Below are 16825 nucleotides of genomic sequence, written 5' to 3'. Positions count from 1 at the left end.
TATTTTGTGAGTCGATGATTTTTGAAGAAAATGATTTGGCATAGGTACCATCAGATATACGAATATCGAAATTTTAGGAAAAGTTTTTAACATCTCAAGATAGCTCCGTTTCGTTTTAAATGTGCAATGAGTACTCCTTACATGTCCCAGTACCGATAATTAAAAACGAGATTACAAACCACACATATGGTACTAGTAAAATCAGTACTGGCTTTGAATATAAAATTATATATTCAAAGGTACCGGTCAGAGATCTGGTTACTACCACCAAAAGATTCTTCCTGATGGAGATTGAGAAACGGAATTTTCGAAAATTTTGCCTTGAAATTGGGCACTGGACAGTGGTTTTACAACGTTAATTATTACCTGGGTTATTACCAAAAGGTGAATTAAAAAACCCGAAAGCTTTCATAAATGGCCAGATACCACAATCACAAAAAAGGGCACCCGATGATCATTATTGTAAGTTGTGATAAACTGCAAAAATGCAACAAATAAATCTGTACGAAAACGGCAATAAAATCCAGACGCAGACATCGAGTGGTTTGCCGGTAGGCCGATAATGGCAGGTCCACCTGGCATTTTTATCTGAGCATAAGTTTATTGCACGCAAGATAAGATATTCATAATTCAAAGGGAAAAATGTCGCAAATTCCAAACCGTGCACCAAACAAAAATTGTGGTGTATTAGTCTAATCATTACTCATTCCCACATATCTTACTAATGCGTAACACTAAACTAGATCAAATTAATGTGTGAATAAACAAATTTTCGCGAAAAACTGGTAAATGCCACTTGATTAATTACCCACATCGTTAAGTTTAGGGGTGTCTAAATTTATCATACTTTGTAAGAATTCATCAACCCCTAAGATTCGGGAAAATTCAGCTTTTTTTGCTTTTTGCTAACTGTGCAAAGCCGAAAATTATAAGTTAATTTCAACACTCGCAGTTTTTCAAATAGAGTTAATCCTTGGTAGCAGTCGGCTTTCAAGGGATTAGCATGGACGCGATTTTAAAAAAAAAGGTCGAGCGCAATCCTGCAACTTTCATTTGCAATTTATAAAGAAACAATGCACACAAAAGTAAACCGCGTCCACGCTATAAATAGAGTTAAAAACCCGATTTAACGACGGCGAGTCAAGTACAACTTCACAGGTAAGTGTAGTTGCCCAATCAAATAAAGGTATACACTATCTTAACGTATGAGCAACACACCTGTTAATGAAGCGAGGCCGGCGGCCCAAAGCAGCCAGAACCACATTTTTGAAAGTTCAACACACTTGAATTTCGAATTTCGATCGAAAACGGGCACCGGAATAAGTTTCCTCATACGCAAAAAATACGCGAATCGCTCAATTTAAACACTAGGCATGTACACCTAACCTTCCGCAATAACGTATACTGACTGACGAATTCCTATCCCACCCACTCAACGTACTCTTTCTCGAGCGTCATCGTTCGACGTCGGAATTATATTGAAAAAGGAAATTATTTGTTAAAAAATTATATACAGCTATTGATTTCTTCTATTTCCCATTTTTTACACAGTATTTAATCTACTTTTCCTTTATTGAAAGTTAGTCATTCTAGATTAATGGGTTTAACGAGGACACTTTACATGGCAATCAATGTACCCCTGTTTCTCCTATATTTATATGCCTTTTGAAAGTTTAACGTTTTTTGTGTATTTGGTAATTGGGGGCAGTGCTCAATCAAGACCAATTTTATAGTTGTGTGGATCTGGGCATACACTCAATTACTCTATTTTTATAATTTCCCATGGAAAGTATCGTGGTTTTTCAGCAGAAAGTAGCTTATAGAAGCCAATTTTGCTGTAAATAAGAACATCACATGAGCCCTTTTGGTTTCCCTGCGTACGGTTTTTCAGTACACCATTCCTGATAAATTAGAATAATATAGACATTACTTGTTCATTGACTGTGTTGGTTTGAAATATTACACTTGTAATCATTTGTCGATCACTTGCCTCCAGGGTAATTGTGGCACAGTTGCATAATGGTGACAGGTGAGACATCAATCGCGCCCCAAGTTAAAATTGAAAAGATCAAAGAAGAGTGACGTTGAAATTATTCGAAATCGTTTGTTGGTTTTTGAACCCTCAAATGAGCAACAGTTTTAATTAAAAGTAAACAGTGCCTACTTTTGTTGTGCAGAATGAATTACGGCTAATTTGCACATAGGTATTGTAATTAAGCTTGGTCTTTCCCTTTTAGTGTCTCATAATTTTTGCATTTTTTTGCTACGCTCTGTACAACAATCAGTTAATCAATTACCCGGGTGCAAAATAGTATGCCAATTTTTTCATAGAAAGGAACAACAAATATTTGACACCAATCGTAGGTTCTATTCGCAGCTAAACTAATACCAAAGAGTAACTAATAATGTATTCTTTGCTAATACCTAAAAGAAACTATGGATTGTCCTACCTAAGCAGTGTTGGGTAGTATCATTGTATATACAACGGTAGTAATCTAGATCCATCACATGGATGTAGATCCTTGTTAGATGATGATCTTGTATCTGGATCTAGATTATTTTATAATCGATCTTCCACTAGTATAGATCCAAAGATCAATTTTAATTTATATAAAAATGTTTTCTGTGCAATATTTAACATTAGCGGAGTAAATCGTTTCTATTTAAAGAATAAATGTGTTCCATTTAAGTTTTTGTGATTTTTCGGCATTTTAAGCACACCACTTTGCCTTAACTTCTTTAGTAGTAATTCCCTATAAGCATATTTAAAATCACATCGAGCGATATGTCGCAAATCGAATGATTTGTAAATTGAGTTCTGCAACAGGCGTCATTTTGGGCTACTAAGTAAATGTAAAATCCAAGACTTTCTTGGTATTTATGCAAATTCACTTATGCACCTAGATTAATCGAATCCCTAACACCTACTTTTTCTTGAAATTTCTCAATCCGTGTATTTAACGGCGGGTAGGTACTGGTAAAGGATTAGTCTGTGAGAATTAGAAGAAAGAAACGATAACGGGATTAACTGCTGTACAGTGCAATGAATATTTTAATGATTCAGATAATACATACTATCAATTAAATAAGTACCCCGCTTTAAAAGAATGTTTTTTTAAATATAATTTTTTTTTGTTTTTTTTTTGATTTTTTTTTTTTTGGACAGGTGGGGAAATGCATTACGCACACTCCGGATAGAAGTCCGGAGTAGTGTGGGACTCTCCCATTATCTGGGTATACCCACTAAAACCCCACCTGAGGCTTCGGCATCTATGGCCATTAGCCTTTATACTTACACTAAGGTACTATAATATCACAGTTTCTGAACACACAAAACAAGACAGGCGTGATTACATTTACTTATTTACTACACAAATATACATAAAGACAAAAATTTAAAAATATCACAGATGGTTTGCAATACCAATTTGTTGGATGAACGCGAGAGTATTTTTACATTGCTCTTCATTTTTAAAGTTATATTCCCATATCAGGTTTATATTAAATATCACACGTACATTCATATACTGCGGACAAATAGAAATAATGTGATGTGGTGTTAAATTAACACCACATTGTTCGCATAATGGCCGTTCTTCACCTGCCAACAAATACCCCTGAGTGAGAGCAGTATGCCCCAGACGGAGTCTGTACAGCCTGATCAAGTTCAAACGTCTAACGTCGATATAGAATAGCGGATCCAGACTAGGTTTGATCCTTTTCAAAGCCGTATCAGACTCCGACCACTGCTCACTCCACCGCTCATAGATTTTACTTTTCACAAGTCCACGCCGTGCAGTAGATGACATACTCGTGAAGTCAATATTCTCCAAATGGAGGTGGTTTAATACCTCTCTAGCCCTAACACCTAACGATCTACATCTGTATAGACGAGCAATGGTAGTCGCATCAGTAAGGGATCTAAAATTTGGATGTTTATCATCTAACCTTACTTTTATATAGTAGTTTGCAACAATCTGTTTCCGGCGAAGAGCTAGAGGGGGAATATTTGCCTCGACGTAGAGCGATGGAACTGGACTTGTTGGATATGCTCCCAAAGAATATCGAATAGCCAGGTTCTGAATCTTATCAAGTTCCCCAAGCAAAGCATTATTACCACACGTAGAGTACGCTGCACATCCATAATCCATCCTTGATAGGATGAGGGCCTTATATATATCCAGTAGGGTCTTAGGGTGAGCTCCCCACCTATGATGAGCGAGAACTCTGATGATGTTCAGCGATTTTCTACATGTAGCAGTAACATTATTTAAATGCTTTGACCACCGTAATTCCCTGTCAAAGGTAAGCCCGAGAAACTTGACTTCCTGAACAACACTGATTACACGATCATTCATTAGTAGCACAGGATCATAGTGCGGTCTACGGAGTCGGCAAAAGTGGACAACCTTTGTCTTTTCCTCCGACAGCACAAACCCGACCGCATTGGCGTTACTACAGATTTTGTTTATGGCCACTTGTAGACTTCGAGTTATTGCACCGACCGTCTTACCAGAACAACAAACCATTAAATCATCAACATACAAACATTTATCAATCATCCCCTCAACACCTTTAGCTATTTCGTTTATGGCGATGCCAAACAGGGAACAGCTAAGTGTTGACCCCTGCGGCACACCATTTTCTAAAACATACTCTTTTGAGTGGATGTCACCGATTCTTACAACAAACTTTCTGTTCTCTAGAAAGGATTCTATAAATTTTGGTAAGTTCCCTCGAAGATTGTATTTATACATATTCTGCAATATTCCATATCTCCAAGTCATGTCGTAAGCGCCCTTTATATCAAAGAAAACCGCAACCAGGTGCTCACCACTGTCAAATGCACTCAGAATTCTATCGGTCAATTTGACCAAATGGTCAGCCGTTGCTCGTCCCTTCCGAAAACCCGTTTGATAAGGTACGTATATATTATTATCTTCAAGAAATGTTTGCAGCCGCACATTAACCATTTTCTCTAGCAGTTTTCCCAAGCAAGACGTTAAACTAATTGGGCGATAACTTTGTGCCAGCAACGGATCTTTTCCAGGTTTCGGTATAGGAATGACAACGGCCTGTTTCCATTCCGAGGGGTAAGTATGTTCATTCCAACAAATATTAAAGAAATCTAATACTTTGTTGCATTTCAGGAGTACAGTGATGAAACATCTGGTTGTGGATTTCGTCTTCTCCCGGTGAACATGACTTGGTGTTACGGATAGCGATATTCAACTCTTCTAAGGTAAACGGAGTATTATAATTTAAGTTTTCGTTAGTATCAAAAATAATAGGAATGGATTCTTTATGTTGTTTAGTGTGAAGAAACGTATCCGCATAATTTTTGGAGCTACTAACTTGGTAAAATTGGGTTGCTTTGATATCCGATATATCCTCTGGTTTATTTGTGATTTGTCCCTCTGAATCTCGCAAGAAGGCCAGACTATTGCAACCAATTTTACCTGATACGGCTCCAACCTTTTTCCACACTTCCTTGCTAGTAGTGTCCGGTGTAATCGTGGACACGTAATGATTCCAGGAGCTCCTCTGTGCTTCCAGTATTTTTCGGCGACACTCCGAACGACGTTTCTTAAAAATTATTAAATTGTCCAACGTAGGATTACGTCTAAATCTATATAAGGCTTGATTTTTTAATGATATTTTTTCTTTTATTTCAGACGACCACCACGGAACCATTTTTGTTTTATTGCCAGGTTTGGATTTTGGAATACTGGCGTTCGCAGCGTCTAATATAGCAGATGTAAGAGTTTTTAAACTTAAGCTATCTAGGGCTGGAGGGACGAACTTACTTGTAAAAAGTTCCCAATCTGCTTGTGGGATCTTAAATCTAGCCACTGATCTTATCGTGAGATTTTTGCCTCTAACAGTAATGATTATGGGAAAATGATCGCTGTGATGGAGATCAGTTTCCACCTCCCATTCAAAATTACAGTATATATTTGGAGAACATATAGAAAGATCAATTGCGTCGAATGTTCCGGATCTCACGTTGAAAAACGTGGTCGAACCGTTATTCAAGATACTTAAGTTATCGTTTTCTATGAGTTCCAATAACTCTTTGCCTCGGGCATCATTTGAGGTAGAGCCCCAAAAAATGTTGTGGGAATTGAAATCTCCGACAAGAACAAAGGGTGTTGGGAGCTGATTTATAATTTGTCTAATTTGTTCTACTTCATATGCTGTATTAGGAACGTAGATGTTACAAAGTGTAAAAGTTTTAACAATTTCAAGTTGTACTGCTACAGCTTGGTAAGTTGTATTTAATACAACTCTTTTATATGGTGTGCCTTTTCGAATGAGAAAAGCCACTCCTCCACAGGCTCTTTCAGGTGAGTAAAAATCTTTCCTTACCAGACTGAAATTTTTTATATTGTATTTTGATCTCGGTTTCAGGTGCGTCTCTTGAAGAGCAATACACAATGGTGTATACTTTTGAATTAAGAGTTTCAGTTCGTTGAAATTGTTAGATAGTCCCCGACAGTTCCATTTTATAATTTTTGTTGTATCCATTTTAAAAGTAAGTAGACAATTGTGTGCTGTCCTCTTTTGCACCCATAGAAAGAATATTTAGTGTAGGCGGGCAAATTCTAACGATTTTCTGTACATTTAATGCATATTTATTTGGGTTTATGTTTTGCCATTTAATGATGCAGATTACTAGGTAATATTCTTATTATTAATAACAGTTTAAAACTAATGTTAACAATAAAAAAAACGATAATACTAAACAAATCTTATTGTAATACCGAAAAGTACAAAAATTGCGGCACCTTCCTTACGGTTTTAGAATAATGAATCAAAGCACAAATACACCCATGTAAATCAAATTTACCTATGAAAGATCTATAAAGGATCTAGATCATTTTGGGAGGATCTTGGATCTTGATTTAGATCCTTTTTTACGTGTGGATCTTTGACCTGGATCTAGATCATGGATCAGTATCTAGATCCAGAAATAAAGAACACAAGCTTCTCAATGCTGTCCAATTGACGATACCTCAAAAGAGACACCCGATCAATACAACTATTTAAAGAAAGTATCTGTCGATATAATTACACTGTACCAACCGTTAGTAAGGGTTCCTGCTCCCTGCAATGACACAAAACGCATCGCAGAGCATCTGCACGGACAATTTTTAAATAAGAAGGCATCAACATTATTTTACATCTTACTTTGTAGCGCATTACCACAAAAATTTAAAAAAAATACGTCCGTCCCTGTAGTCGGGTCTTGTTTTGCAAAAATTCAAATGCAAGAAGCATTTCATGTAACACTAATACCGTTAGCTTCCTAATTCGAGTCCGAAAATGCCGTTTGCCAACTTGGAATTCCAACCGGAAGTGAATTATTCGAGATCGCGTCCAAAATAGCGCCAAATTTAGATGTTTTTCTGCTTTCGGTCATATACAGGGCTTAGAACGGGTTTATGCATACAATAAAAATCTACAAATGGGTACATGAATACGCATGTAGAATTTTACAATCTACAAAAAATTTATTTACAACTTTGGTGTTAAATAATTAGGGGATAAAATAATATAAGAAATTACTATTGAAATCACTATGGTGCGTAAACCAATCCTACACCCTGTATATGCTATAGGCTATGCCTGTGTTTTCGGTGACCTGGAATACGATTAAACACTTAACAATAATTTTGGTGCATTAAAACTATATTGTAGGCCATATTTTAACGAAAATTCTACAAAATTCGAAAAGTGAAGTGGAAATGTGTATTAAAAGCTGTGGTATGTTTGAGGGGATTCAATAGTTATTTTCGCGCTTTCGTCTCTGTAAGAGTAAGTTATATACATGACAACGTCAAATGTAAGGCTCCAATTACATTACAGGTTGCTATTGACAGCGGAATTTACAATCTTATTACTTACATTCCGAGGAAAATAATGACTTACCAATCTGTTACATTTGACATTTGATTCAGCTTTAACTGAACTGCGCCACACGGGCCGGCTGGTGCATCTTCAAAATTAATTGACTCAGTTAAGATTGCACCGCATTTAGAGAATTTGAAACAGGCTACCACACGATCCCCTTTTTATTTCAAATTTTCGAAAAGTGCCTATAATTCGCAGGGGGTATTAGAGGGTGGTAATAGTTTCGTAGTATAAATTGGAAAATGAATAATAATAAAAATTGACTGGTTTCAGGTTTCTTCTCAATCGTAGATAATAACGCTAAAAATGAGTGACTAAAAATTCCTTACAAAGTCTTGGATGATTTTTGTTCTCTGTCTTTGTTAATTTTTTACTTTCCATTTAGTAATGCTAATGGGTATTGTAAGATCCTACTCGGGTAACAGCACTTTCGTCCTCTAAAATGTGTGTGTTTTGTAGCATTTCTTCTTTTTTTTTCTTCTTATTATTAGTTGTTTTTGTGGCAATAAACATTATAAACATATAAACATTAAACATAAACATTCTTCAGAAAGTCTACGTTCGGTGATAGCGGGTAAATAGGGGTTATTTACGTTTTACATGTTATGCGCGTTATGCGGTTATCATTTCCAATGTTTCCGATGGTTGCAAGGATTGCGAAATCTGTGAATTTTTTTTTATAAGTGGACTTACTGAGCAGTAAGATTGGCACTAAACATTCGACATATTGCTTCTACAGAATGAATGTTCATGAAACCGCAGATCTTGTTACAAAAAGTTAATGATGCATTCTAAATGTGCACTTGTAAGCAAACACCATGAACATAATCATTCCAGACCAGAAAGACAACAAACATATAAAAGTATATTTCAGTGTGACATAGTGTACAACAGGATAATTGTATCTTAACCGGGCTTGCTAGTTCAAATCAATATTTTCGAGGCCAACCTAAGCGAAATGCTATTTCAAAATGAATTTTTACAACTTAGCTTACCTTAGCCTTCTCTTTCAGTATACATGCATAAAGCATCGTTGCTGTTTCACAGTCATTACCGTCATCGTTTACTGTAAATAATTTACCTTACTCGCATGATTCTTAAAAATTCCACTTACCCTTTACACACGCCTCGGCCACTTGTTTAATCTTGACATAGTAATCCTCGTCAAGATTTTTCGTTTGTTCAATAGCCGCCATCGTACTATCCTTGTCAATTTTTCCGTTTGCATTTAGCTGAAAATTACCAATAAAAGCAACCAAAGGACGACGACAGTGTAAGCAATACAAATCCTTCCTTTTTGAACATACAAGCCAAGAAACACTTTCCAGTTTCTGTCTCGGGAGGTCGATTAGCGATTAGTGGCGCGACATCCGCTGAAAACTTACAAAATTCTTTGGAGAGATCTTGGGGATCGGCTTACCTTCCGTTGCGCCCAATTGCGACATGCACATCATACCGGTCTCCAGCATACGCGTTTTTATTATTTCGACCAATTCTGGATTAATCTGGAATGGATCGAAGTTAGATTTATTCCGTTTGGAATCGCGAAACTTACGCAGCAAGCAGTTGATAAAATTAGAGAGAAAATGGTGAGTGTCTTCATCTTTCGCTGTTCGGCTACTGACAAATTGTAGTAACGTATACATAATTTCCTAATTTATACCCAAACTTTTAAGGACACGCGGTGAATACTTTGCAATTAAACAATCAATTCGTTATTGTAGTCATTTACTTTTGCAATTGATGTTTATACAAATTAGTGGGAAGAGGTAGCTGAAGCTGAACAACTCGATTATACCTTATGATTTTGCTGTAATTCGTAGTCGGAGAACCATTTGTGTGAAAATGTGAAAGATGATGGATGAAGTGCGACAAGGAAATTATGAAAAACCTAAATTCAAAGTAATAGCAATTGAGATAATCAACCACACTGTAATATTATGCATGAACACATACACCCACACATCCTGTAACGAAGCAAGTCATCCTCGAAATATTGAATGGCCATGTCATTACATTTGATTCTTTTGTATAGATGAATCATTTCAATTCTTATCATCATTGTTTAAATATGATAACATAATGTAATAGTAAACAAATTCCACAAAATCGATACTAACACTGTATCGTATATATCCAAATTGATAGAGATAAGTCGCAAAGTCGTTTCAAGTTGCTGGTACTTGATATCTACACGTTTATCAATTACCTAGTGTTTCATCTAAAAGTAAATTTTCGAAGGTCCAGATGTCTTTGTGTGTCTTTTTCAGAATTGTCACTTTGAGCAAAAACCGAAACTAATCACAGATTCCAAGGCCCAATGCTCGCACATTTTTCTCTTCTACTAAACTGGAACCCTTGCAGCCGTTGAGGTTACAAAAAGTAATACAAAAACGTCAAAAACCACAATATTGGGATAAACTTCCAGTAATTGTTCACTTGACCACAACCCGACACTTGACACGAGTGTAACGTAAATTTAATTACGTCGTTTATTTATTTACAACTAATTAACATTGAAATGAATAGATTTATAACAGTTAAATATTATTTTTCGTACTTCCGAGACTAAAGTGACAACTTCACTCCTTTATGACAAGTACTGAAGTGTCACTTTTTGTCCCGCCGGGATTAAATTTGGACGAAAATCCCGGAAGGATCAAATTACTAACAAGGCAATTTCAGTAGGTTGTTCCACATTTTGTATGCTGCACTACTTTTTAAACGCATCGTACTGCTGCTCATATAGTTTTTTGGATTTCGGTGGTATCAATTCTTTACCTATTTTGGCTGCTTTTGATTAATATCAAATACACCTTTGTCACCCACCACCAAAATTATGACCAAAGCAATGACAGTTTCCAAATTATTTTTGTTACCATAGCATAGGGTTTGTCGTATCAACGCAACGTTCCCATGGTAACCTGTTAAGCAGCGATTTTTTGAAAGAACGCTTTCTCTAACTCCATACATATTAAGTGTTTCAGTTTCGGAAGTACGAAAAATATCGTATATACCTTGCGACTGAAGTAGTGGTCTTAATCCCTCAGGTAAATTATGGCCCTCCCTTCGGTCGGGCCATAAACTTTACCTTCGGGATTAAAAGTACTACTTCAGTCCCGTGGTATATAATATACTATTTCGTCGACCTCTTGATAACAATATAAATTACTCCTTAGTGACGAGTACAATGATGAAGCTTATTAATCGTTAGCAACCATTAATGGTTAGCAACCAACCATTATACGTTAGCAACCATTTATACATAACCACCATTTTATTAAAGGGAAATGACAATTATATAACAATTCACTTTCGGCAACAGCTAGAACTTCCATCCACCTAACCATTTTAATCTCGGTTTTAATGTAGCGAGATCAGCAGCCAGTATGGTCGCCAAACGATCTCAGCAAAGCATATCCAGATGTATGTATGTGTAGCCTCCTCGGATAAGGTATTGTTATAAGGTATTCAGTTACTTTACCTTCAACATTGAGTACGTCGACCACAGGGATGAACATTTCCATATCTTTCACTGTTAATACACGTACTTTAGTACAGTTGCAAAAAAATTAATTACATTCTAATTTCACATACCTTTTCAAGGTAAAATGTCAACGTGACATTTTCGGAAATATCTCCTTTCAAATTCATTGTATTCCATCAATTGCCGAACTGATCGAAACCGTTCCAATAAGTTTCTTTTGATTTGAGTGGATATAATGTAAAAATCGTCTCCGCAGCAGAGCAAGCAACATAATCTTCCACTGCGATTACGAGGACTGACGGTACAGCATAAAACAACACATTACTATAGTAACGACAATAGCTGTAATTTAGTGAAAAATCGTCGGAGCTCATAATTTCGTTTGTAATTTCTTGTAGTTGAATTTAAAATTACCTACCCCAGTGAAGTCGACGAAAAAACGTTGTATGCAATTCATGTATAAATCGGCGATTATTGGTTCGTTCGAATTTAGTCCACTCGCTGCGCTCGTGGACTAAACATCTCACTCACCAATAAAACGCCTCATTTATACACTCATTGCATAAATAACTATTATTACTCGCGAATACACAATTTATAACAGCGCGATCAATTTGTTACTTCAGTATGGAAACTAGAACTGCCTGAAACGCAACTCGAAATGTTTATATAGCAAAGGGCAATTATTCTAGGGCACTTCGGAATGTTATAGAATAACCACGTCATTTTTCCGGAAGGATTGCGTCACATCCGCCTTCGTTCTTTATCGCGGATGACTAATCTGTCATGACGCCTCGATTTCTATCGAGGTTTCTGGATTGTTCACTACAATGTGAAAAGTGAGAAATTAGAGTAATTGAAAAAAAGGCAAAGATTTACGAATCTAATGTATCGAAGGATTGAGGAGTTGGGAATTTGATCAAAAATAAAAATATGAAAACTTGAGAATTTGAAGGATATAATGGGTCTCGACTCTCAAGGATCTAAAGCATCCGAAAAACTTAAACAAATCGTTGTGAGAACTGGCAGAAACAAAAAAATGAAATATTGGACGAATCGCGAAGAATCTGGTGTACTTGAAGAACTTTAACAGTCTTAAAAATCGGAAGAATTTGAAAAAATAACAGCATCCGAAAAATGTGCAGAATTTGAAAAGACAACACAATATTAAGAACCTGAAGAGCTTCATGGATTTGAAAAATTGAAGTTGTTGATGTTTTGTGATTGCTAATTTTGAAAAATCGCGAAGTCCCGGAAACTGTTTCAAGGCTTTGGGCAGTCACTCAAAAAATTCCTTAGACTTTAAGGATTCGATTGTAAAAAAATCACTCACTTATCTTGAACGGTTTAAGAGATATGGACTCTTGCATCTCCAAATTTTGATCGATAACTTGACATACGTCAAAAACAGATAGATCTACAAATTTTAATTCAAAATAAAATGTCGCATTTGGAAAAAATAGAAAATTGTATGTTTCTATTAAAAAACCAAGATGGCGCCACTTTCCGGTATTTAAAGAAGCGGCTTCATCTTGCAATTACTTTATTTCAATTCGCGATGGTCGAAATACCTAAATCTGAACTATTCAAACACCGTAATCCTCAGAATTTTTTAAAACAAAATTGGTCAAGCACTAATAAGTAGAGAAAGGAATAGCTGATACAATAAAATTAAGCTACAAAGAATGAATTTGGCAAATTAGAACAACATCCTGAAATCTGAAATAGTAGGTAATACACAATGCTTAATATAAGAGGGCATTCTTCGTGTAATTAATTGCGAATGAGTACAGTATTCCGTAATATGGTCAAAAGAATGTCAATAAGTATACTCGGTTTAGTGTTAGTAATTGAAAACAAAATTGTAAGTAAATGATCGAAATAAAGAAAAATTAGCATTGCAATCCATTTTTACAACATTTTATCTAGATCGTATATTAATAATCCGGTGATAATCCTTCATTTTTTCCAATATTTCTTTTCTTTCGAACTTTAAGAATTAACAAGCACATACTATTTCATACAAATTTGAAAGTCTAACTTAGAATTACACTCGAAACATTTCACTGCGCCCCATTGTATTCAACGACTTTCACCCATCTTAATTTCAACCCTCTATAAACTTACCCTCTTTTGCTTGCCATCTATTATGATTTCGATCTTATAAATGGTATATTGTATCATATCTACAAGAGATTCATTCCGTACCTATTAAGTAATAAAAATGAAATTGGTTATTTTTATGGCACTGTTTGTTAAGCCTTTCATTTAATAAATTGAAACGTTCACTTACGTACGGTATAGGATATTATTAAACAAGGAAATAAATTTGCACCCTTCAACATGTGTTAGAAATATCAGATTAAATCGTCTAGAAATAATAAATACTATAGTACTCATTAAGGGCAATCACTTTAGTAGTAGACTAAAAAGTCTGTCAATTTTACGTCGAGTTACATTTCACATTCGTCTGCCGCACTCTCTTTTACAAGTATTCAATTCGAAATTGTTAAAAATGTCAAACACGTATCACCGACATGTCATAGAATGAACGTGTTATTTTTTATGTAAAAGTGTACACGTTAATTTATGACTTCGATTTTGAATTGAATTGTTGTTCTGCAGAATACCACACTGAACAGTTAGGTGAATAAGATGCTTAGTATGTAAATTCCATATGTCCGTCTGCATAAGGGTTTGCTAGAGTTCCGCGCTCGTCGGGAACATGCTCCAAAGGAAAATGTACGTTTAGAAAATCACCACCCCTAAATATCTGCATTATAAGGAGTAAGGGCTATATACTCAATTCTAAAGTCTCATGTATATCTGTGTGAAAAAAAAATAAAAGCTAAATTCATCTCAAAGTTTTTGGTAAAGTTTTAAAAAACCTAAAACCGTGGTTATTTTCGCTTGAAAATATTGAGTTTTTTTTAAATTTAAAATTATTAGGTATATATGGATCATTTACTCTTTTCCTGCTGCTCGGCACTAGGCGTCTAGCAAATGATAGTGTCTCAACTCGTGTGACAAATGCGACACTTAACCACAACCTGTCCATTACAGTTTTTGTTTAAATTTATTTATAAGTAAAATAGTAAAAATACTAAAGTATTATTACTTGGTTGTAATTTTATGGAAATTTTGAGGAAACAAATAAATAAAAAAAAGGAAATTGGCAAGGGATAAAATATTTACCTGCCACGCATCTCTATGGTGGTTGGGTCCAGGGACCACAGCCCAATATATAAATAGACCGAGGAAGGGGCGCACAAGCAGACACCACAGTCGCAAAAATGCGCTCTAGTAAAACAAAATTGGCTGCTTGAAAATGTTTGCGCCTCCCTCCAAGCACTGGGAGATGGGTAAAATGTCGGAATAAAAATAAGAGCATAGCGAGGTAAGTGCCTTACGTAGACGGATCAAAATAATTAAAAATATGCATAAATTACAATAACCTTTTCAGTAGTAAATTTATCAGAGCGGACAGAAATGCAAGCGAACATAGCAGCTATTTCAAAGGGGGGGCTCAGTTTTCTCGAACGTGAATTTTCCTTGAAGCTAGTTCCTTGAGAAAACGAATTCTTGCGAGGTCGCATTTTCCTGGCAAAAATTTTCCGGCCCATTAAGAATCTTCTGTGGGAAAATATTCTGGAGGATGGAGGCGAGTTTCCTCGAGGGCGACTATCTCGGCGATGAGTCTTTGGGGCAGAAATGCACACACACACAGCACAAGAACCATATAAAACGCTTACTCACGGAAGCGACTTACGATTGTTACGAAACGAAACGAAATCCCAGCCCAAAATGTTAAAACTGGAACGAGAAAATGTACTTTGTTAATTGACGAAATTATCTACTTAGATTAGACTACGCGAACTTTTAATTTGGTAAATACACCTACTAAAATGACTTCGAATAAGATTCTTCTAAATTAAGAAGTCAACTAATTAATCTTTTTGCTCCTCTCTCTCTCGCTCTGTTATGCGAGAAGCATAATCAGAACTTTTCCTAAACATGTAATTAAGACGCGATTATAACTTTCATTTAATTAAGAAAGAAAACGGCTGTAAAAATAAAGCTAAGGTACTTCGTAATAAGTCGTAGCCAGACACTCGCGTAATTGATTTTTCCTCTTTTAGAATTCAAAAAGTAGTTATTAAAAGTCGTAACGCAGCCGCTCGTCGTGTTAATTTTCTACAATTAAACCATTTTTGCAAGACGTTTTGGAGATAATGACGACGTGGTTGCGGATTGTCTCAAGTATTAATAAATATTAATGGATGAACCAAGTAAGAGTCCTTACCTAATTATCAAAATAATCAGACTGTCTCAAGTACTGAGAATAAACAGAAATGAAAATGGTTTTTGATTCGGTGTCTAAAATTGCTCTAATATTATCGCGTAAAGTGAAAAACGAGATTTATTTATTCAAGATTCAGGTGGTAGTTTGCTCTTCAAATCTGTAATCATTATGTACAAAAAGCGCGGTTTTTAAGTATTGGAATATTTTTTAACACTCACTCTCTTGTATGTCGTTACATCGAAGGGCATGGTAGAGGATAACGAGGAAGAGGGTTTCTAAATTTGAAAAATATTTTCTAAATGATTAAAATGAACAATTAAAAAACGGTCTATTTCCTTTTATAGTAAAAATGCAATGCTTAAAACTAATAGGTTAAATTAAGCAGCAGCATATGTTATGAAAATGTACCGCTGACAAACAACAGCTTAAGGAAATTTTTTGGTAATTTGCTTTTGATTTTTTGATATTTTTCATAAGTCCAAGTTCTCTAGAACATGAATTTCCTTTAAAATCAAATTTTTTTCGTCAGCATTTAGGTTAAAGCTGTTAAGATTCCAAAATACGTAAATACGTTCATATCAATGATCAAATTTAAATGTTCCTAATATGTCATGCACATTCATCCATAATGTCGTTGGAAACCGCAAACGTAACTGTGATCTTCAGTACCACTTTATAATTAAACAAGTTAGTCGATTTAGTTTTTATGAAACACATTCGTTTTTGCACTATTGCAATTATTGCACCGAATTTTAGTCTTCCTATTCATTCCTATTTGAATTAATTCATTTCCTCTTCTGCTTGCATTTTAATAATTTACCTAATTATAAACATTTCTAGGATGAGCTAACTACTACACTAATCGGGACGCGAAATTGAAATCTAAAATATGCAGCTTTTTCATTTGGAATAAAAATAAATACGTATATACTAAAACTTACAGGCTTTGGGAATGTTAAAATTTTCTGACGTCAGTCCATGTAAAGATTTCTGTTTTTGAAATGAAAACATCAGACCGCGTTCAGAATGTTCAGATCAAAAGTTTATATGTAGTTGAAGTGAAGTTAGTTTGTTGACTTGATGAAGTGTAACTTGCCGAATAGCGCAATATAGAAAAGTTC

General features: G+C 35.4%; 2 protein-coding genes and 1 long non-coding RNA gene across 3 annotated transcripts in view; 2 read left to right on the top strand and 1 right to left on the bottom strand.

Annotated features, from left to right (window-relative positions):
• The first annotated feature begins 4930 nt into the window (after positions 1-4930).
• On the top strand, positions 4931-5781 carry LOC116165017. The gene is made up of 3 exons (XR_004144059.1): positions 4931-5093; positions 5151-5242; positions 5676-5781. It is a non-coding gene; the product is annotated as an uncharacterized LOC116165017 (long non-coding RNA).
• A 2985-nt stretch (positions 5782-8766) lies between these two features.
• LOC116165165 (general odorant-binding protein 28a-like) lies at positions 8767-9556 on the bottom strand. The gene is made up of 6 exons (XM_031479472.1): positions 9470-9556; positions 9335-9419; positions 9199-9287; positions 9029-9146; positions 8910-8980; positions 8767-8863 (listed from the first exon to the last, which is right to left on the bottom strand). Exons 1-6 carry the CDS (start codon positions 9515-9517, stop codon positions 8834-8836), a joined length of 441 nt encoding a protein of 146 aa, XP_031335332.1. The 5' UTR covers positions 9518-9556; the 3' UTR covers positions 8767-8833.
• Positions 9557-15677: 6121 nt separating this feature from the next.
• Positions 15678-16825, top strand: part of LOC116163879 — a 4053-nt gene continuing 2905 nt past the window's right edge. The window contains exon 1 of the mRNA XM_031478009.1: positions 15678-15690. Coding sequence (XP_031333869.1) covers positions 15678-15690 — 13 coding nt within the window. The remainder of the gene's footprint in view (positions 15691-16825) is intronic.

This window comes from Photinus pyralis, unplaced genomic scaffold (genome assembly GCF_008802855.1).
Source record: "Photinus pyralis isolate 1611_PpyrPB1 unplaced genomic scaffold, Ppyr1.3 Ppyr1.4_LG2, whole genome shotgun sequence".
Classification (NCBI taxonomy): Eukaryota; Metazoa; Arthropoda; class Insecta; order Coleoptera; family Lampyridae; genus Photinus; species Photinus pyralis.
The sequence above is the reverse complement of the archived record's forward strand: the minus strand, read 5'-3'. Positions and strand labels throughout refer to the sequence as shown.

Coding starts and splice junctions, on each gene's coding strand:
- LOC116165165 (XM_031479472.1), bottom strand. CDS start 9,517: ATGAAGACACTCACCATTTTCTCTCTAATTTTATCAACTGCTTGCTGC. Junction 9,288..9,334: donor GCAATTGGGCGCAACGGAAG/GTAAGCCGATCC, acceptor GTAAGTTTTCAG/CGGATGTCGCGCCACTAATC. Junction 8,864..8,909: donor TACTGAAAGAGAAGGCTAAG/GTAAGCTAAGTT, acceptor CATTTCGCTTAG/GTTGGCCTCGAAAATATTGA.